The sequence below is a fragment of the Merops nubicus genome, unplaced genomic scaffold (genome assembly GCF_000691845.1).
Source record: "Merops nubicus isolate BGI_N331 unplaced genomic scaffold, ASM69184v1 scaffold7372, whole genome shotgun sequence".
In the NCBI taxonomy this organism is placed as follows: domain Eukaryota; kingdom Metazoa; phylum Chordata; class Aves; order Coraciiformes; family Meropidae; genus Merops; species Merops nubicus.
Window position 1 is genome coordinate 52,471 of NW_008595550.1, and position 22,445 is coordinate 74,915.

Consider the following 22,445-nt stretch of genomic DNA (forward strand, 5'->3'; position numbering starts at 1 on the left):
CTTTGCTTTTACAGAGGAGGAGCAAGGCAAGAAGTTTCCTATGTAGGTTAATAATAGCCTTGAATTCAGACTTCCCATGATTTGTTTGGCAGCAGCCAGAACCAAGTCTTCCTGGCACATCCAGTGTGGAAACCTGCCACAAACAACTGATATGCCTCATTTCCCTCCCGTGGTCCACACTGGGGTATCCCAGTTTTTCTTTGCCCTTTCAGTCTTCCCTCATTGCTGACTTGTCTTCCAGGTGGAAGGATGAATGAGCAGTGTGATGGCCATGCCAAGCCCCACTCCCTTCTTTTGCGGATCATCATTTCTGCCAGCTGAGTGTATTCCTTGTGGGAGGGGTGGGAGAGCATGTCTGGAGCCAGGCCTGGTGGCTCTTTGCAAGGGCTTTGCAGAGCTGAGCGGATGCCCCAGCTGGGTGCCTGCAATAGATACTCCCCAAGCCATAAGCGGGATGAGTGTAAGTGATCTTATCTTCCCTCTCAGCAATAGGTATCCAATTTGCTGACTCCGGTTGCCTAACTCAGGTCTGATTCAAGTCTCTGTGGGCTTCCTGCAGGATGTGGTGGCAGGAAGGGTGGATGTCATGTCTGAGTGGCAGGCTTGGGAAACAGGGGTGGACATCAAAAATCCATCACCTGTGTGTCCCAGTAGGGATGGGGGGGGGGGAGTTGATACGACCAGCCTGAAGCTAAAGAATGGGTACATCGGTGCTGAGGCTAACAAGCAGAGCAGGAGAGATGCTGCCTATCCTCAGAGGAGCCAGACCTCCTGCCCAGGGGCCCGCAGCCACGCACAACAGACTTCAGTTCACAGATTTTGCTGAGAAATAATTTCCCAAGCAGGTGCGTGGTAACATAACTTGCTACAAGGTGGGAATTTTGGTACCTTGGCAGCATTGCTTGGCTCCTACCGCCCCACAAAACATGCGGTGCAGCAAAGTGCCTGTGATGGGGAGACGTGGGGCTGCTGCTGGCCTGGAGAAGGGTAACCTCTCCTCCTCCCTGCTCCAGCTCCCTGACCGACTGCTGCTCTTGTCACCTTCCTATTGCTCCTTCTTCTCCAGTCTGGAGGCGAACAGGATGTGGTGAGGATGGGAGTGTACTACTGGGATTTGCCAAGAGGGCTGGAACTGGGAGATGCAGGGCTGCAAGGATGATGGGATCTCTGCATCCCAAAGGGGAGAAAGATGCAAGGGCTCTTCTTTGGTGGAGGGAGAGGACCCCTTGTTTGTCCCTTTGGTATACTCTATGCTTGCCTCCACTCAGTGCTGCTTTCAGGTCTCATCCTGCCCTCTCAGGGTGCTGGCAGGGCCGGGGGTTTCCTTGCCTAAGGGAAAAGGAATGTCTGACCCCAGGAGACAGCAGCTGGAGCTGGAGCTGCTGCCAGTGCTGGCTACCAGTGCACTGGTGACACAAAGGAAAGCACCTCTTCCTGTCTGCCAGTTTCTGATCCCTCAGCCTCTCTCCTGTGCCAGGGCAGGCAGCTCTGGTGGCTTCTGGGCTGGTGGTTCTCAACACACAGCCCTGTCCTCAGATGTAAGGGGTACGGAGAGGCAGGGGGTCCGAGCTGGGCTCCCTGTCTGTGGAGGGACTGCTTCTGCCGTATCCTCCACTCTGCTGCCACAATCCACTTTGATCTGCCAGTGTAATTCTTGAGATAAAACCCATCCATGCCTTGGGTCATGAAACAAACTCAGGCTTGGATTTCCTGTGTCCACACACAGGAACTAACATCTGCGTTCTGGGCACAGGTTTGGCCTCATTCCAGTGTTCCTAGTTTAGGACTTTAATTCTGAGTATCTCTTGCATCCTGTTTTGGCAATTACTTTTTCTGACTCTCCTTAGGGCTTTCAGTCTGTAAATCCCCACTATGGTTCCTTCTGTGTAGGCCAAGAAAAACAGGCCAGGACATTTTCCTAAAGAAATGTTGGCTCTTTACCCTTGAGATATTCAAGGTCAGCCATAGGGTCAAACAACCAATGTAACTCCATCGAAGAGGAGGGAAGGGAAGACCAGAACTCCTCAACACAGCAGTGTTCAAGTTCTTTGCTTTTCTCCACACGTGAGATCAAGACTTCAGTGAAGCCTCCAGAACCAGTTTAAAAGCTGTCCCCCAAAACCAGCTCATGCCCCATGATGTCTCTTCATGCAGGAGCTGTCAGGTAGAAGACATTGTCCCTCTCCTTGAGAGAAGGACTCTGCTGGTGAACTGGGAGGTGGGTACTTCTGTTTCTTCAGCCTGTGGGTGTTGCATCCGCTGCACAGCCCAGCTCTTCTTCTTACAGCCCTGTTATCTCCATAGCTGCGGGCACTGGTCTCAGGTGGCTTGTCCATGCCAAATCCCTGTTGCATTATGGAATCTCAGAAATGCCCATTACAATGCAGTTCCTTAATGCCTGTTTGCTTAAGGATGATTAATACTTAAACTACCAAGGATGGAAAAAATAGGCCAGTATGGAAATTCCCCCAGGATTCAGGCTGATTTAAAATCGGCAGAAGGGACAAATGTCCCAAAGAGGACAGCAGACTCTGTTCTCACTTGCAACAAGTGCAGTCAAGCTCACTTTGCATTTGCAGAGGTGGACTTAGGGAGTGTCCGGGTAAACTAGTACTTAAAGTCATTTGATAGCTGTGAAGTCATAAGAGACAGAGAGTGTAGTTTGCTCCTAAGGTGCTTTTACAATTCAGGAGCCTGATTCTCTTCTCTGAAGGTGCAGGTTAGTAGGAATTCTCTTGCAGAGATCATATGAGGGCATATGTATCTGGAGGGGTACAGAACTGGATCAGGCTACAGAAACTGGGGAAAAAGAGTTAACTATTTTGGGGAAATCCATACCTCCTTTCAGATTTAACCCTCTTATACTTTCTGCTTTTGCATCTCCTGGGAAAGGAAGACATTTTCCTGGAACTGGAAAATATTTACAGAAAATCCATACTACATAGCTTTTACTCTCCAGCCTAAAATTATCCACTGCCATTCATCTTCAGTTGCACTCACAAACAGGTTTTTTTTTTGCTTCCTGATGTATTTATTGAGAGTAGTATGTCCTAACTTGGCCTTGGGTATGCTGCATTGCTGTGTTAGAGCACTTTTGGGCCATACTGGAATGGAGGTACTCCATTCACCTGCTTGTCCTTTTGATATTTCTTTGCACCTGTTCCACTTGCAGTTTGTCTTCCTTGAGCATGGGTAATCTGAAATTCATGTGATATTGCAGATAGAGCCTCTGCTATTAACTGTGGAATAGTATTGAGACTTCCCTGCTCCTATTGCAAATTCCTCACGCCAACAAATACCTTTTCATTTTGCAGAACTACACCTCCTTAGAGGCTAGGGGTGGGTTCCACCAACAATATGTAGCTGTCTCCACCTGGGCTAATTGTTTTAGTCTTCCTTTGTAGGGAACAAAGAGATGCTTCCAAAATGGTCACATGGAGTAGACATCTAAAATGACATCTAGGTGTTTTTCTGGCTCTTACAGTGATCATTGCTGTGCCCAAGGACATCCATGCTGTGACTGTCTGTGGTCAGGTTGGAAAGAAGGCACACTTTCCATTCCTGGACAAGTCCCTGCCTGGTAGAGAAAGTTCATGTCATTATTCCTGACTCACACTTTGGGCTGGTGGAGTTTCATCCTATTTCTGTGTCTTCTGCCTCCAGGGTCTTTAAACTATCCTGCTGTGGTGCAGAGCAGCAGCAGTGTCTCCAAGTTAGGACTGGCTCTGCAGGTCTCAGAAGAACAATTGTCTATACAGAGCAGTTTACAGGAGAAGCTCCTGCCAAAACCTTGTTTCAGGAGAGCTGTTTATAATAGCTTTCCTTTCACATGTGTTATTAAACAGTTTTCTTCTGGAGCAATTTGTGCTTTTCCAGTGTACAGTAGTTATTCTGGTATGCAACTGCTTATACGGGAAAATGGCTTCTCTACAGGAATGGCATGTGACGAACAATGTTTATTCCTGTAAATTGGGACAAGCTTTGGGATGAAGAGGAAATCAGACATGACAAGGAACAGGCTGTGGGCCCATGCTCCCATATAACTGGGGGGGGATCCATCCTTATGAGACCCTTCTGAATGACATGAGGTATAGACTCATCTCAGCATCACCCTTTCCTTCACTTGTTTCTAAGCGGTGGGCATCATTAAGAATTATTTTCAGGGATTTAAAATATTATTCCCACTACTATATTGTCATTCAAGTCCAAAACCAGTTTGCCAGCTTTCAGGCCCCTCTTAGATGTCCAAGGAAACTAAATTAGGGTTGCAGTTTCACTGTTGAGTTTCTTCAAACACAGACGTCATCAACAACCCTCAGCTGCATAGACTACTGCTGTTTCCTGGAGGAATTTTGCCATTTTTCTAATTCATGGTGGAGGGCTAAGCAGACTCAGACATGAAATGAACACCTGGCTCTGCAGATCCGGAGATTCAAGGCAGCATGTTGAAATCACTACACTCAACCCTCCAGCTAACATGGTTTAGAAAGCTCCTACCCACTCACTTCCTACCCTGCCTTGCTAGGTAAGCTATAATTTTTATTTTTAATGAAATCTTATGAACATGTCACCATATTGCTCTATCAAATAGATCGTAGAAGGAGGTGGTCAGAGGTATCTTCAAAAGGGAGATTTCACAAGGATGAATCCTGTCATGCTTTGACCCAATGACCTCCCTCAGCATAACAGCTTTTGCACCAGGTGACCCAGCCATCAGTGCAATGAATGACTCATTACAGATCTGTGTGATTCACACTTTTCTCCCTATTGGATTTCACCACCCATCCTGGGATGAGTGAATCAGTTTGGCCTGGACAAGATGTGGAACCCATCAGTCTAGGTATCCATTCAGCTGCTTAAGAAAAAGTCCAATTACTTTGTTAAACTTGGTTTTTAATAGAAAAAAATAAATTGCTGGAGGCTGATTCAGCACTCTGCAGAAGCCAAGGAGTTTATGAGCCTGAGTTTATTTTGTGTCACCAGAGCCAGTAAGAAAACAGCTGAAGGGGAGCAGCCAAAGATCAGTTCTTCCTTTAAAATTTCACCTGTGTCTTTCCCCTGGAGTGGAGTGATGAGGGAGGGAGCCAAGAAGCAAGGCTGAAATGCAAAGAGCAAACTTAGAACCTGGGTGTTAGTTTTGGATCTTGTCTAGAAATAACAGCCTGAGCACAGCAAGCTTCTTGTGGCAGGTTACATGGCTCTGAGGAGAGAAAGGGATAAGAAAGGGACGAACATTACAGACAAGTGCTCTGTCAGACCATGGTCAGAGGTGATGTGTTCATATCTTGGTTTCCTCCTAGGTACTGCCATATTTGTTGGTCCCAGAAGATATTGGAAGAAAAGATTCAGGTTTGTGGAAGGAGCACAAAAGAACCACATTGTCTGATTTCCCTGCTGAGCTGAGCTTCCTTTTCTCTTTGAGTTTCCACTGGGCAACCAGCAGTTTCCATAAATTAAAGCGTTACATTGTCCATGTCCCCCCCACCTGCCCTCCTCTCCCCTGTGCCTTGATTTTGTGATCTTTGATGGCCACCACCCCTGGAGGGTCTCCCCCAACATTCTCTCGAGGCTGTTCTCCTGTGTGCTGTGACCATCACATTTTCACTGGAGCTGTGGTGCTCACTGTGCTTGGCATCCAGCGTTTGCTGCTGGCTGCACAGACTGGCATCACTACAAGGGCTGAGTATAACTTTGTGTACTTGATATTAGTACTGGTATTAATATTAGGGGGTTTTAAATTACAATTTTATTAAATCTGTTTCCATTTCAAGACACAGGTCTCCTTTCCTTTTCCTGATTCCCTTTCCCAGTAAAGGTGGAGGATCACTGGATGATGGAACAACTGGCTAAAAGAAGATACACCAGGAGGTCAGGCATGAGATTTTGTGGCAGAGGTCTGGAAATCTCTCTTCTCCAAGCCTTTGTGCTGTGAAAGAGCATCTTTGAACATCCATGTGAGGCAATGCCAAAGGCATGGACATCTCACTGTGTCCACCCAACACTTGGAGAGCCCACCAGCTATAAGAGCCTGCCTTGTTAGTCTTACTGTTATATCCTTCCTTCTTTACTCCTACTGACCTGTGCACATCTTCTGATGACCGGGATGGATACCAATACCCTGAGCACCCTTTACTGCAGGAGATGGACTTGTCTGGAAACCTATTGCAGGTGACACACATCATTGTTTTGTGCTTAGGTTATGTTATCCTGCAGTCCAGCTCAATGTCTTGGCAGGGCAATTCCTGGCTTGACACAGAGAAGTTCCATCACTGGGGCCTTTCAACCCATACCCATGCTTTGATTAGTTACTGCTTCTGAAAGGATCTTCCGCTTCTTCTAGCGTTACATCACTGTCCCTTCCCTGGGCTCCTTCTTAGATAATAACATGGCTCCCTGTTGGGAAAGCAATTGCATAAGTTCCTTTAAGTCATTGGAACTTGGGCTGCAGTGATTCACCCTCACAACGCCCCAAGAAGGGAGTCAGATGTCACTCTCTCCAATTTACTGATGGAGAAGCTGAGGTGTGGAAAGGTGAAGGATTTGCTCAGGATCAGGCAGTGAGTCAGTCTCAGAGCTGGTGTCAGAGCGCCTACCCCAGATCCTTGGGCTTGTGTCAGTCTAGACTTTTCCAGGCACCAGCTTTGATGCTTGTGTTGCCAGCATATTCTCCAGCAACCCTGGAGCCGAGACATCTCCCCTCCCTTCATCACTTGTGAGGAAATGTCTGTATCCTCAACTCGTAGCCAGAGGGTCTGAGACACTGCTGACAGGAGAAATGTACCTACCTGCCTGGAGGACATCACACCTCCCCATGCATCTTGCTCCCCACCTGTCTCTCTCTGGTCTTATGGCCCCATGCCTACCACCAGGGAAGGAATAGGATCCAGGGCTCAGTCTAAATAAATCTCAATAATCCTACACCACAGAACACTGCATCTGCACTCTCGTGGTTCATCAAAGGGCAAAACAGCCCACAGACCTAGCTTAGGAACTGCCAAAAGGGTAAAAACCCAACACATAGCTTCATTTCTGGCTTTGATGGCTTTGATACAAAGTCAAGGTGGAAAGGACAGAGCAGAGTACAAAGGACAGGGGTGTGCAGGAGGGAGTGGGGCAGAGGAGGAGCTGTGTAGGATCCACAGCTTGGGTGATGCATAGCAAAATGGTGAGAGGAGCAATATAGAGATAAGTTTAAAAATGAGTGTCCTGAGCACTGGTTGCAAACCCCAGCTGGCTGGAACATGCATGGGGCTGATGGAGTGATTGCTGTGGTTCAGGGGACCCCATGGATGCTAGTGATACCAGACCAGGCCGGAAAACAAAGCAGTGAAGAAAGTTCACTGTAATTATATTTGGATCTGAATGTTTCTCTGCATTTGATTCCTCACACTCTACTGCTTTCTTAACCACATTCCTGTCTCTGCTCCTTGGGCTGGCTGCAGTTTCTGTATGAAATAAAGGCCCATTCACCACTGCAGTAAAAATCTCTGCTTTTTCAACAGGAAAGTTAATGGTTAAGTAAGGGGAAGAGGAAAATCTGGGCATCTGTGGCTTTGCAGAGGAGGCAGGGGAACAAATCCAGGAAAGGGATCCCCTGCAGTCCTGCAAATTCAGCCCTGCTGCTCTGCGTCAAGCCCTGGTGAGTCAAGAAGCCCAGGGAATTTTTACTACTCACTTAACAGAAACCAGATGCCACAAGTGGCATGTGCCCTATTAGCAGGCTTCACCCCAGATGGTACGGACTGGGACAGCTTTCATTCTGCACGTCTCACAGAATTGGCCCAGGGTGATACAGGACCTTACTGAGGATGGACAGACAGCAAGGGTTGCTTCCTGTGAGGCTCAGTGAGTCCGTGGGCTCCTCATGAAGGTCCTATGATGGAGCCTGGCTCTGCACTGGGGATCTCTCATGGCTTTTCTTCACAGCTTTCAAGGGGACCGAGCTCCACACACTCTCCCAAAACACAGGAGATAAACTGTAACAATAGACGAGAGCTTGGACCTAAATGCAGTTTTTAACGGTGAGAGCTCTGGTTTTGCTTTGTGATACAAGCTTCAGCTGGGTAATTGCTGGAGTTACGAGGTGCCCTGGTCTCAGCCTGTGGTAAAGGGGTGGGGGATCAAAACATTGTGCCCCACAATTTTGCTGCAAAATCACCTACAACCTTTCAATCAGCATAGGAGCACTCATCACTTTGTCATCTTTCAGAAGCTTAAGAGTGAAAGAGAGCTGAAAGCAGGGTGCCATGCTCACACAAGTGGGTTAAGACACTGCTCATTCCATTCATTTAGCTTTTAGTTCTCCAGCTGAAGATGGTTTAGTTGGTAAGTGATGAAAACAGCAAGTGTTTGAGCAGGACATCTTTGCCATGTTTAATTCCTCCTTCTTCTGAAACTCCTGAGTCTTTTATTCACCTCTGTGAACAATAAAGAAAATGAAGAAAACCACCCACTCTGTCTCATGCTGAAAAGAAAAAAAAAAAAAAAGAAAAAAAAAAGTTGAATTTGAAGAGGGGGTGGAAGGGGTGTGGTCACCCAGGAGGTGTGTCAGGCATCGCAGAACTTATTTATAAGCAAAGGCAGCTGTGGTAGGGAAGAAACCTTGCTGAGGCTTTGCCTGCTACTGCTTTCTCCCTGACTCCACTTGAAGGGCACCTCTGCTGTGATGGGGAGGCAAAAGGACATTCTTGCTACTATTGAGGAGCACCTAAGGATCAGAAACAAATTAGTGCGGCAAGCACTGGCTGAGTGCCTGGGGACACTGATCCTGGTGGTGAGTCTGTGCTGTGGTGTGGGGATGCTCTCTAAGCCCTGGGTGTGGGGGGAACGGTCCTGGTGAAGGGGCTGTGCTGTTGCCAGAGTTTGCACTGTGAATGAGCCCTGCTCTGGTGTAACCTGCCACAAAGAGACTAGAGGAGAAGTTCCTACTCACAGGAAAAGAATTAATGGAAGTTGCGTTAGGCTGAGCTTTGGGGTTGGTGGCTAAGTTGGGGCTCTGTAGACCTTGTTGGGTGATTGACTGCTTTTTTTTTCTATCTGCAAAGTGCAGGGAGCAAAATGTCTCCATGTAAGCAGCAAGTGTTTTGCTAGAGATCATGCAAAACTTCCTTTTTGTCTGCCCTGGAATATTTTCTTGGCACTGAAATACTTCAAGTATTATCACTTGGGGAAGTGAAAGCTTTTTCCCCACCTCGCTTTGTTTTCCTTGTGCATCCTATAGAGAAGAAGTGTCTGGAATTTAAATAGTTGCAGAGTTTTTTTGCTGTTGGCAGCAGGTTCTCCAGGGTCTTATCAGCAAGGCTGCACGACGGGGCACAGCCCGTGCTGGCTGCCGATCGGGACCCTGCACTCATCACGTGTGCGACAGCACCGATCTGTCAGACAATGTGTTTTTAAGTGGTGAACAGCAACAAAACTCTTCTGCCTGTTTTAGCGCTCAGTTTCTGAAGAAATGGGGTATAAGGGGCAAAGCGGGGAAGGTATCTGTGTAAGGGAGCTAGTTTGCAGATGTTCTGAGTGGCCCTGGCTTGCTTCGAGGCCAACGGCAGATATGAACAGCTAAAGAAGTTGTGTGTGAGGAGTGGGGAGCTAATACTGGTGTGGCAAAACTGGGACAGGCTTATCTGGCTTTGGGCATCTGGTAATACAGCACTGCCCAATGGGCCATGGGTTTGGTGTGCTGATATTGCAGCAGAAACTAGTTGGTGTTCACACAGTGAATACCTTCAAGGGAAAGCTCTGCTGAAGCGGTGTAAATCTAGAGCAAACCTGCAGATTTCAGTGGAATGACTGTGGGTTTACACCTCTTGGTAACTGGTGGCAGAACTGTTTGGGGAGAAATCTAGTGGTTGGAGGAGGTGAAAGCAAAAGCAGGTGAAGCTTGATGAAACTGCACGTGCACCTGGGGAACAACACAAAAGGACTGACACAATTTTATGTTTTCATAAATAAGATTATTTTTTGATGAGGAAGAGAGGGCTATTGAGTGTTGTGTGGCAGGATGGAGGACTTTGCTGAAATCCTGTAAAATGCTACCACACTTGAAAGAATGCAGCTTCACAAACTGCAATGTCTTTATCTTCAGAGTGAAGTAGCTTTGGTCTTTTGCAAATAAGCCCTGTTGGTTTTTCAGGGAAGGCTTATTTGGAATTAAGGTGGGTAGAAGCTGATAGGAAAGTGATTAACAGGTAGAAAATTACTGCAGTTAGTCTCAGAATTGAAGAAAGGTAAGACTTGTAAGGTGGAAGAATGTTTCCTGCTAGCCAAGTTAGTATTGCTAAGAACAAGGCAAGCCTTTAGCCATGTAGATCTGAGCTTTCAGAAGTGTTCATGATCCAAAAAATACAATTTCTTCTTCTGACTGTGTTAATTGGCACAACAGAGACTACTTTTCAAAGCCTTGCCTCTCCAGGGCAGAGAGGAGCTGGGAGATGCTCAGAGCCAGAGGAAGGTTTGGTCCAAAATCATAACCCAAATCATACCAATAGTGGTAATGGACACCTGTCAGCCAGGCTGGATGCTGCATTGGGAGAAGTGGCCAACACATGCGTTGCCCTCAAGAGAACCTCACCCGCTGTAGTTAAAGTGTGGTTCAAAGTGTACAAGCAGGTCTCTTGCCTTGCTCAGGAGTTCCTGGGCTGTTGTGCCAAAGAATACGCTGGTGTTAGTGGTACACTCAACTCCATCTTGTAGGTCTTGTGGAAGTTGACTAGGATCTCCTGCAGAAACTCTGCAGTTTGGATTGCAGATGGAGGATTGCAGATACACTCTGTCCATCTGGGAGAAGATGGTGTGGGCTAGTGGGCTAGTTCCAAATACAGTGAACACTCCTGGGTTGTCAGCAGCCAAAATCGGGCTACAGAGAGAGGGAAACGGGTTCCAGGGCAGCACGCCTGTAATATTGTTCTGCTGGATGTCAGTTCTTTTCTGTGTTGGAGCTGTCCCGGTCTGTTGTTCTTAATGAAATTACACTCAGTTTTTATTTATTTTACTATAAAAAAATTTCATTTTTGCTCCCTACCACACCCATTCCTTTGCATCTTTTATTACATCACCTGCCTGAAACAGGGCCTTGAAGACAAGTTTATTCCCCTTTTAGATGGTCTGGATAGTATTTGAGTTGGATAGCTGCAGAAGATTGTATTTCTCTACCTTGCAAAGGTCCCTGCTGCTCACCTCTTCAGCAGGCTGAGCTGAGTGTGTATGCATTTAGCTGCATCTGAGCTGAGTAAACATCCCTTCAGACAATCAAATACCTGAGGAAAGACTAGAGATCCATGAAATGGTCTTCAGGGGAGGTTGGGCTGACCAAGCACAAGTATGTGTCTAGAAAAAAATTGGGAATGAATTTTGGGTTTGATATTCACACAGAAATCAACTTCCTGAGCCCAAAGGGAAGGAGACTGTTTAAAGCTTTAAACTTCACTGTGTAATGTAAAACTTGTCCCACCACAGATATTGGCATGGCTTTGGCTTCTTCCCTCCTCCTTTTCACTTGCATAACAACCGAAGTGCTCTCAAACTGTTCTAGAGCAAAACTATTTCAAACACCTGAAAACTCTTTGCCTGTAAGAACTAACCTAGTCCTTGATTTTATTTTTAATTGTTTTTAAGGGGGTTGTAAAGATAGTAAGCGTTAAAACAGTGCTTTTTTTTTAGGACAAAAAAAATTAATCCAACGGAGGCAGCTAAGCCCTGAATAGTGCCAAGGTGAGGTGCTCTATGCTGGCAAGCTCTTTTTGCCGTGTGCAACACCTTGCTCTTGTGGTTTTAGTTTGTGGGTGGTGTTCTTACTGTTACATGAATAGTAGTGTTGGTTCTACCTTTGGCAATTAAGACAACTTTTTCCTCCCCTTCAAAAAGCACTTTCTGAGTGGCACTTTAGGTTTGCATTCTATACCTGTGTTGGAAGCAACACTTGCTGGCAACAGTTAAACAATGCAAATGCTGAAAGCATTTTCCAAGTCACTTGCTGTTTGCATTATTACTGTAGCAACTTACTAAAGCCAGATTTCCAGTGGCAGGGCTCTGTGCCTCCCTTAAAGGCTCGGTCTGTTTGCCTTGTTCTGATGGCTCTAAATACCAAAGCTAGCTCTGTTTGGTTTTCAGATTTGCAGAAGTAACTTGGTGTTTATAATTAATTTCCAAGAAGGACTAACTATGATTCACTTCTGTTAAGGCACAAAGAAAGAACAAAATGATTCCTAATTGCTTTTCAATCAGAGCTGCTGTGCCTCCCTTAAAGGCTCGGTCTGTTTGCCTTGTTCTGATGGCTCTAAATACCAAAGCTAGCTCTGTTTGGTTTTCAGATTTGCAGAAGTAACTTGGTGTTTATAATTAATTTCCAAGAAGGACTAACTATGATTCACTTCTGTTAAGGCACAAAGAAAGAACAAAATGATTCCTAATTGCTTTTCAATCAGAGCTGCCTTTACTCTGCGGTTGGCTGGTAACTGCCTCCTGATTGAAGGGACACCAGGGATATCAGAATAGGTGTTTTTACTTCTGTGTGTTTGTGTGAACAAGCTAAAATAGTGAATTTCCTCTCTACTACCTAAATCCTCTGCTGGGGCTTGGTCAGTTTTTTTTTTTTGTGCGGAGTGCTGCTTGTGTCTCCATTGATATGTGTGTGGTTCAACTTTCCTTAGACCCGAGTCCTGCAGCCCCACCTTGCTCTGGGACAGTTTGTGGTGCACAAAGATCATCTGCTCCTGCCCTTTCCCATAGGACTACTTCTGTCAAGCCTGTCCTGCCATGCTGGACAAGAAGCCAGACTCTGGGGTCTAATGTTTCTGCTCAGTTTTCAAATTGTAAATGGTGACCAGTCTGTTTGTTTGAGAGATGCTTTGAGGAAAGCCAAAAATGATGGTGCTCCTTACATTGTCGTTGTGGCTGGTGGTGGTCATCCTGACTGGGTGGGCCATGGAGCTAGGGAAGATCTCTGCATGTTGCTTGAACAGAAAAGCCAATGGGCATGGATCTACCTGGCTGGGTCCTGCTTCTTGGGGAGGGCAGCAAGAGGCCATGGGGGAGACTTACAGTGCATTTAACCCCTTCTCACTTTGATCTGTAGAAAATGAATTGGGAGGTTGTTTTGAAGAGGTTGTAAAGTGCTAGTCCTCTGTCCCTGCCTCCCCTGCCAGCCTGCCCCCTTGGATGGACTGTAGGATAGTCCTGAGTTTCACTCCAATAGGAAGAGAGGTGTCCCTTTGTGTGTCTAATGCGTTAAATCTTCTATCAGTGTCTCAGGGTCTCTTCCTTCAGAGTGGACCCATGGTCTGACTGCCTTTCTGGCACCGTTCCCACTTACCAGAGGACAACAAGGGCTGAGCAGCCTTTCTCAGCCACGGGAATTGAGGTGGTTAGGGTAGTTTTACAGCAAGCTACTTGCCTAATCCCTAGTTTTTCTGGCTGAGGAGGAAAGTTGTAATTCAGGTAATAGTGCTCCTGGGCTACACCAGCAAAACTTTCCCATCTTGTTTTAGTCTGTCTGAAGTCCAAGAGCATATGCATCTGGGCCTTCCGTGTTGCATCTAAAGGTGTGCACAAGCACCAGCAAAGAGAAGAGGTGGCAGGAAGCTGTTGTGCAGGAGAGTGCCAAGCACTGCCTTGCTCCTGAGCTCATGTACGGAGCTGCTTTTCACAAGATCTGCCTATAAACTCAGGTGGCCTTGCTTCTTCAGTAGCTTCTTCAATTTTTTATTTTATTTTTTTTTTTTCCTACCAAGGTCCTTTCCTATGAGCCTGGACTGGCTCTGGGACTTTTTTTGTGTCCAGCCATTGAGACAGGGTGCTTTTAGCTTGAGAGATAAAGCCAAATGGCCATTCTCCAAACATGCCTGGGACACAGGGAGTTCAGGGTTTCCCTGACTATGAAGTTTCATCCAGCAACCTGCTACCTTTTCCTGGTGTGGCTGTTGCCCCTCCTGGCTGGCCTCTCCCTTGCACAGGCTCTGGAACTTGTCAGTCCCCCACCTTTGAACATGCTCAAGTACAGAACATTGATTTTGTTATTTTTTGCAGTGCAAGGAGTTGGATCAGCTCATATGAAGTGAGAAGCCTACCAGTTGGCAAGAAAAGCCATTAGATCTTCTGCAGCCAGTAAGATGAAATCAGGGAGTAGGCTTCCATTAACCTGGTTAATAGGTGCATTGACCTCAGTTCCTAGGAGAGCAGTTTTAATACATTGGAGTAATGTTTTGTTGCAATCATTTTATTAGCATTTTAAAGCTGCCTTTGAACTTGACTAGTGGATCATGGGTGTATAACAGTTGGCTGCTGCACATGGGTGCTAAACTTTTGGCTGAGATGTTCTTCCAGTAATTTTTTTTTTTTTTTTTTTTTAACAAAAAGAGTATTGGAGGCAGGTTGTTAAAATCAAGAGAATAGTGTCCTCACCCCCCCTAGGCTGTACACCATTGTCTCCTGACCATAGTGATACATATTGCCTTAGGACTTTTCCACCCTTTGCATGGGCTTAGAAGCCACTGCTGAATTGCTTTTATTTGACCTTTGTTATCTTTCAACTCAAGCTAGCATCTCCTAAATGCTTCTCTGCAAGCATTGGGAAAGGAAGACTTAAAAAATGGATGTTGGGGGTCTTCTGTTTCATATGGCCCAGGAAAAGGAATTGGAAGGAAAACTGCCAAATAGAAGAAGGGAGAATGGTGGAATTAAAAATTGTAAAAGCCACTACCACAGCAAATCCATGTGATGTCAAGCCACTTGCCACAAAAGCACAAATGAGCAAGGTGTGAACTGCCTTGTAAAAGCCAAAGGACATGGATGGATGTCGTGCATCAGAATATACATTCACGCTTGGTGGACTCTGCTGGTGCAGTATGGAATGGCACATGTGTATCAAAGTTCAAACCTGTCCCAAAGTATCACCTTACTCTTTTTATCTGCTGAGAGTTGTTTTCTACTGCTATGCTGAATTAAGCCAAATAGTGCTCAGGGCTCATCTGATAAATAATTGTAGTGCTCCCGTGGAGTGGCTTCAGGGTGGTTTTGCACGGGCCATAGACTCTTCTGAGGAAAAGCTGGAGAGCTGTTGCCAGGTGTAGGATGAGGGAGAGGAGGATGGGGAATAACCTCTGGCATTTCTCCAGGTTAAGGGAAGACCTTTGTGGGTGAACAGGGAAGTTGAGGGGGGGGAAAAAACCTTTACTCTGCGGTTTCTGCAACCAAAAGGTATGTGGCTAATGAGCCAACCACCATCCACTTGCAGAACTGCAAGTTCCTTCAGAGTAAATAACACAAATACCTTAATCACTAGGAATAACCTGGGGTCAACCCTGCCAAACTCAGATGCCCAGTGCAGCTTTTTGTGGGCTAGTCCCCACCCTGGTCAGACTGGTGTGCTCTGTGGCCTTAGAGAGGCAAACACCATGACCAAGTACTGTCTCCAAAGTTCTGTCTAAAGCATGCTGGGGCTCTTGTGGGGTCAGGGGAGGAATGGATATCACATTGGTCATTAGCCAGTATTTATTTGCTCAGTTGGTGCTACAGTCTCCACAGTGGTTTGGGCATAGCTGCAAATGATGGCTCTATTTGTTGCACAATACAGAAGACATCTTTTAGACCTTTGCCTGGGTGTCTTCATTACCATGGTTTCCTAGCTGGGTAGCTCAGTGTTAGAGAGCAGTGTTGGCTGTCTCTTTCATTAAATAACGAGTTCTACAGGTTCCTTTGTTCTTCCTACACAAGGTCCTGTGTTGAGGACCTGGCTTCTTGTCAAAAGGCACCTTGGTAACAGTGTCCACCTTATGAGCCAGCCTGCAGCCTGCCTGGCCGGTCCTTTCCCAGCCAGCTGAGTGCAGTGTTTGCTTTGTTAGTAATCCATCAGTCGTCGAGGGGATGGGAGGGGATGAGGTAGGTGTGTTTTGGCTTTGCCTCTGATCTGGATTGTTTGTTGCTCAATGGGCATGTCCAGTATTTTCAGGAGAGGTGAAGACAGCTACACCTGCTGCCTTGGTGCCTATTTGGTAGCTTGTCCTCTAGTAGCAGATACTACCTCTGTGGAAACTGAGTAATTCTGAGATGATGGAGTTCACAGAAGCAGAAGGTCTCAGTGGGTGTGTCGTTAAGGGTTATATGGTCAGAAGAAATAAGGCAAGCCTTGATACTTAGATTTGATGATTTTGGGAGCAAGCTGTAATCCCTACCCTAGTTTAAGGATACTGTCAGTACTTGCAAATGTGATAACCCCTAGTATATACCAAGAATCAATTTAGGTGGAGTCACTGAAGATAAAAACATACAGATGATCAGCATTAGGGCTTCTTAAATTACATCGTGGGTAGTGGAAAGACTTGAGAAGGCAAAAGCCTTCAGGTGGATGAGAGATGAACCAAACTGCCAGGGGAAACTGGTTTGGATTGTTAAGGATGAGTGTAGAAAGGATGGGTTTTGGATGTGGTTGGGAAGAGAAGGATCTCTCGTTTAGAGCAAACACCTTTGAGCAACAGCACATGCCTTCCTTTGCTACTAGGAAATGCCCTTGATCACCCAACAGAAACAGCTTGTGTCCCTCAAAATGCTTGGTGCACCCCTGATCTTGAACAGAAGGCCAAGCCTCTGGCTGTGCTGGTGGCAGGCTTTCTGTGGAATATGGACTTTTCTTGATGGTGCCTTTGCCATGTTGGTGCTGCAGAAACAGGCCAGCAGTGTTGCCCTGATCCTTCCTTACCTCATTTTACCATAGAAAGGATGTGGGTGGCTTGGAATGGAGTAGGCTGTGCTCAGAGGGCCCACAGCAGAGAGGGTACCTTGGGGCTGGGACAAAAGCAGGTGCCTTGGCTTAAGAAGACAGCTTCAATCCCTTACTGTCAGCCAGTGCCACCTGAAAAGTGGCTCCATGAACATTAGGCTGCATATGGCCTCCTACAGTCATGTCTGTATTTCCAGGAATTGGCAGAATTATCCCCTTCCAATTTGTGCACTACTGTGTTAAAAAATTAGCCTTTTTTAACACTGAAGTACCCAGATCCATTGTTTGAACAGTTGCAATATAAATACTTTGGTCCAGGATGCTCTATATCTGATTATTCTCATCTATCACCTTAAAATTAGATGGTTAGACAAAGACCTCCAGCCTTCTGTGGTCCAATCTTGCTTTTGATTTTGACCCTCTTTCTATTGCGTCTGCCAGGAGAAAGGCTTGTTCTGTGTCCTTTGTCTTTCTCTGCTCTTCCTTGGGTTAACGCCTGGATTCTGTGACCAAAGGTTGAAGCTTTGAAAGCTCTGAGTCCCGGGTGGGCCGTGAGGGTACGGAGCAGTTGCAGGCATTGGTCAGCTGCTGGCTCCCATGTGAAACAGAGAGGGTAATTTCAATCCCTTTTTCTCCTCCTAGCTGTTTGGCTGTGGCTCCGTTGCACAGATTGTGCTCAGCAGAGGCACTCATGGAGGTTTCCTGACTGTCAACCTGGCCTTTGGCTTTGCTGTGACACTCGGCATCCTGATCGCAGGACAGGTGTCAGGTAGGCTGTGGTTCTGCGTGGGCTGGGCTCCACTTGTCACAGCTGTGTGGGCCTAGATGGCTGCCTGTGTCCTGCGGGGCACTGGTGTGGAAGCCAGTGTCCCTTGGCTCATCTCTGGGACCCATGTTCTGCCTGTAAAAGTACACTAACCGTCAGCCTCTCTGCAGGTGGACACTTGAACCCAGCTGTCACTTTTGCCATGTGCTTCTTGGCCCGGGAGCCCTGGATCAAGCTACCGATTTATGCCTTGGCACAAACCCTGGGGGCTTTCCTTGGAGCTGGCATAGTCTTCGGGCTGTACTATGGTAAGTGCAGAAACCTTGTGTGTTTTTTGGGGTGAGGCTACTGCTCTTCACGACTCACTGCAGGGAGTCTGGTTTCCAAGTTGGAGACAAGCATTTTCTTGTAGAGCAGAGATCTGAGAAACCTCCTTATTGCATTTCTGGGAAGGCTTTCCTGTTCTTATGATGATGGGTTCATGCCTTTGTCCTTGAGTAATGATCAGTGGACAACTGGATGGTCCCTCTTGTACCTACTGTCTGAACTAAAACAGATCTTTCAGAAAAAACAGTGAAAAACTAGAGGGAGACTTTTTCTGTGTGCTGTTCTAAGGCCATTTCACACCTCTTGGCTTAAAAAGATTAAAGATTTTGCCATGGATGTCTTCTGCATTATCTCATGCTAACTTCCAGACCATGGGGCTCCTGACAGTTTTTGCTGCCCTTAGGGTGATTATGTGCCTTGGAAAACATTCCAGAAATCGAGTTCCTCCTTCCTGAGTAGCGTTCCTCATTACAGGCAATATTCAGTGGGCAAGAACTGACTGTTTGTGCTGGAAATTGCTCTTCATAAAATACCAAGGGTGACATTTTGCCTTGGATTTTGTCTCCTGATGGCTGTTTCTGGCAGCAAGAGCAGTGTTCCCTGTAGCTGCATAGAACACCTGGGTCACTGTAGCTTCCACCCGAAGGGAGGAGACTGCCACCCAAGCACTAGCATCAACTACTTCTCACTTTAGAAAGAAGCAGGGGGACCTACCTGTATCTCTGTAAACATCAGCACTCTAGTTCAACACCTGTTACCTTTCTAGCTGGTGGGCTGAAGTCTCCTCTTCAGAAAAGAGTTAATCTCACCTTAGCTGCCTAGACTGTTGAAGAGCTATCTTCAGAAGCATCTGTTTTTCTCTCCACTGACCATGGAGAGAATTTAGACAGCCCACCTACCTAGGTTAGTTACCCAGCTTCTACATAGTGGTAGGCAAGGGGCTGGTTGCTTTACAAGACAACCCTGAGAGGTGGAACTAATTGTGTGTTGGCTTAAAGGAAAATGCAAATAAGACAGCCCAAATCCTGTTTGCTGCAGAATAGATTAATAGCACTGTTTCATGTCTTGACACAAAGACAGACAACACAGGCATTTGGGTGCCTCTGGGAGAGATTTAGAGCCACCTTAGTGTTACTTTTTGGCTGTATCTCCTGGTAAACAAGAAATATTAGAAACAGGGACTCTGACCATCTGCATCTGATCTGGACTAATGAAATGCTGTGGTGGATCCTGCCCTAAGTTTTCCAAATGAGTGGTTGCTCTACAGCAAGTGATTTTGCAACACATAGCTCAGGGAATTCTGTCTCAATATTCATGGTTCTGTGTAGACTATGCTTTAGTCATCTTCCAAGCAGGGTCCTTCTCTCTGATGCGTGTTGGAAAATGACTGACCTCTCTACCTTTTTTACCTTTCCCCTTGCTCTCTCTCCCCTAGATGCCATCTGGGCTTTTGGCAGTAACCAGCTGTATGTAACAGGCCAGAATGCCACTGCTGGTATCTTTGCCACCTACCCCTCTCAGCATCTGAACATTGTGAATGGATTCTTTGATCAGGTAAGATGGTGTTGGGAGGATGAAGGTGCATTTGAGAAGGAATCTTCTGGGGTAGTTCTGGGCCTTTCAGTTAGAGAATGAATTGAAATTTATAAAAAAAAAAAAGATATCTAGAAACGTTCTTAGACCTGTCTCATGTATCTCACTAGTCCATACGAAGAACAGAGCCAGAAAGGACCCTTCCAGCACAAAGGCTTGTGTTAAGGGGATTAAACAGTGGTACAGCACTGGCCAAGACACCAGTGAAAAGGATACAGTGTCCTCTTAGCCCCTGAAGAGCCATAGCATAAGTAAGGATGACTCTTCCTCACTCACACTGTGCTACTGTGGCTGTTGCACAGCCCAGAGTTCAGCTGAGTGTGGGGTGGTGGCTGGTGTAGGAGGTGACTGTCTCCTCCACAAAGCTGCCATCAGCCATAAAGGGACAGCATCCACCCAGTAGCAGAGGGCTATGAAGAGGTTGAGGGGACTGGAGCATCTGTCTGAGTAAAGCCTGAGAAACCTGAGGCTGTTTAGCCTGGAGAAGAGAAAGCTGAGAGGGGATCTTAGCAATGTTTGAAAATATCCGAAGGGTGGATGAGGCCAGACTCATTTCAGTGGTGCCCAGTGAAAGGACAAGTGGTGAAACCATTTTTTTCCTCTAAGAGTGACAGTGCAGTGGAACAAGCTACCCAGAGAGACTGTAAAGTCTCCTCTGGAGACAGTCAAAACCTACCTGGACATGATTCTCTTCAATCTCCTTTGGGTGAACATTCTTTAGCAGAGGTTGGGACTAAATGATCTTGACATGGTCTCTTCCAAACTTCACCATTCTCTGATTCTGGCTATTCAGTTATTCATAACTTGTCTGGGGTAAGGAAAAAGGTATGGGCTTGATCGAGCCTGTGTGCAGCCAGGAGGAGCAGATTCCACTCTCCCATTCCCATGGGCGCTCACTTTACTGCGGTCTGATAATGCCATGGAATGACTTAGTGCAGCTCTTCCAGTTAAAAGAACAAGTCCTAAATATATGGCACTTCAGATGAGTTAAATAACTTGGGAATTTAAGAGAGATTAATCTTTCAACTACTTTTTTTCCCCCTTCTCTCCCCAGTTCATTGGCACTGCTTCCCTGATTGTTTGTGTCTTGGCTATTGTCGATCCCTACAACAACCCTGTCCCCACGGGGCTGGAGGCTTTCACAGTTGGCTTTGTTGTCCTTGTTATTGGAACCTCCATGGGCTTCAACTCTGGCTATGCTGTCAACCCTGCCAGAGACTTTGGGCCCCGTCTCTTCACAGCCATTGCTGGCTGGGGCACTGAAGTGTTCTGGTAAGTGCTTGCCAAAGAAAACCTTGTGCATCCAGGGGGAAAAAAAAAATATAAATTATGAGTCCAAGTAAGTGGTAGCTCTGGTGCTATAAAAAAATCTTAGCACCCATGAGGTTATCTTCGGAGAGTATAAATGTTTTTAAGAGTGTTTTCTTTGCTCTGACTTAAAAGGAAACATAGAAGCTCGTCAGTTTCCAGTGGTGAGAGCAAGTGACCTAACCTTGGTATCAAGGAGGAAATTTAGGAGCATCCATGAGAAGTTCGGGTGCACCTTGAACATAAGACTATTACTTCTTTTTTTTTTGTGGTAGAAAGTGGAGGGTGTTTGTTATACTTGGATTTTGTTGTTGCTCCTGGAGATGAAAGATCCTTGAGCAATGTGGGCTACATGCCATCAAGGGCTGCTTTTCTGAAAGCAGTGAGAGGGAAGTCAAGGCATCTAGTTCAGTCATTGCAACAGCTTCTCTCCTTTCTTGGTGGAGAGACAGTCTTGCAAGTCCTGAAACTAACTATTCTGAATTGCTTGTCACCTGAACCTGCCATGGAGGGTAAACTCTGTCTTGGATGTTGTGAACATGTGGGTGCTGTTGTCTTTAGCAAGTCAATCGTGATGTTTGAAGATGACCAGATCTTGCCCTGTTCCAGATAATATCCTAATGTTTAGGCTGCAACTCTTACCTTGTGCACTTTTTTATTTTCCAGGACCGGTAAGCAGTGGTGGTGGGTGCCAATCGTTGCCCCTTTCCTTGGAGCTGTTGCAGGAGTGATAGTCTATCAGCTGATGATTGGATGTCACGACGAGCCTTCTCCACCTGCCTCTGAGCAGGAAACAGTCAAGCTGGCTAATGTGAAGCACAAGGAACGGGTCTAAGGAAGCTGCCACTTAGTTCTGGCAGACATTCATTACTCAGGACTGCAGCTGGCAAAGAGGAGGGAGGAGTTAAGAAGAGCTTCAAGAACAACAGGAAGAGCTTTTTTTCCTGCCTTGAGATATTCTATTCTTCTCCCCTCCCCCTCCCTTTCTTTTTGGTGTATGTCCCTGATATATTTGCTTTAGGCATTTCCTTGTGAGTCTTTCCCCAAATGCTGTACCATGTAATCTTTCCCTGGTAGAAGGGGCTTGAGGACTGTAGAAGTCAGGAGAAAAGTGGGCATTGCTGTCCAACACCTCTAGCATGAGCCAGTTGTTAAGGAATCTGGAGCTCTTTTGAGCTGTGTTGCTGGTCTTGCCTGTGAGCTTGGCAAGCTGCTTCCCTCCAAATGTCTGTAGAATGGGGATCACGCAAAACTTAAATTGTTTTGCTAATATGCAATGGAAACTCCTACATCCTGGAAAAAAAATCACCTGTGATTCTACTGTGGCTCATTCAAGTTAGGTGTTGCTCTAAAGTCAGTAACTTGGCACCAGGAATAAATGTGTCTAAAGGGTTTTTATTGGCTAACCATTTTCTCTTTCTCATGAATTCCTAGAACATTCTATCAATCCACTCATCCATAATGTCAGAGCAGAGAATGAGAATGCACTGGATATTAATTTAATAGTAAGACAAGTGTTTACAAACTGCTGCACCCTGGTGTTTGGATAACAATTTTTAAATATTGCCAACTCCTAGAAGATAATCCTTTATCTTAGCCAGGGGCTAACCAGGAAAGAAAGCTTGGCCCTCTTTTAGCATCCTTTCTAATGAATCAATTTTGTATATAAGCTGCAAGCAGCTATTAGCCAAGTTCTACTGGAAACATGGTGTTGCTAGAGTTGTGTGTGTTCATGTAAAT

At 46.2% G+C, this 22,445-nt stretch overlaps 1 protein-coding gene across 1 annotated transcript; it reads left to right on the forward strand.

Moving 5' to 3' along the window:
• Positions 1 to 8,591: 8,591 nt before the first annotated feature.
• On the forward strand, positions 8,592 to 21,672 carry AQP3 (aquaporin 3 (Gill blood group)). The gene is made up of 6 exons (XM_008936078.1): positions 8,592 to 8,773; positions 17,354 to 17,480; positions 17,648 to 17,785; positions 19,240 to 19,358; positions 20,452 to 20,669; positions 21,372 to 21,672. Exons 1-6 carry the CDS (start codon positions 8,666 to 8,668, stop codon positions 21,538 to 21,540), a joined length of 879 nt encoding a protein of 292 aa, XP_008934326.1. The 5' UTR covers positions 8,592 to 8,665; the 3' UTR covers positions 21,541 to 21,672.
• The last annotated feature ends 773 nt before the right edge of the window (positions 21,673 to 22,445 follow it).

Excerpts from the sequence above, each read along its gene's own strand:
- AQP3 (XM_008936078.1), top strand. The coding sequence starts at position 8,666 with ATGGGGAGGCAAAAGGACATTCTTGCTACTATTGAGGAGCACCTAAGG. Across the intron at positions 17,786-19,239 it reads AGTCTTCGGGCTGTACTATG|ATGCCATCTGGGCTTTTGGC; the intron begins GTAAGTGCAGAA and ends TCTCTCCCCTAG. Across the intron at positions 20,670-21,371 it reads TGGGGCACTGAAGTGTTCTG|GACCGGTAAGCAGTGGTGGT; the intron begins GTAAGTGCTTGC and ends TTTATTTTCCAG.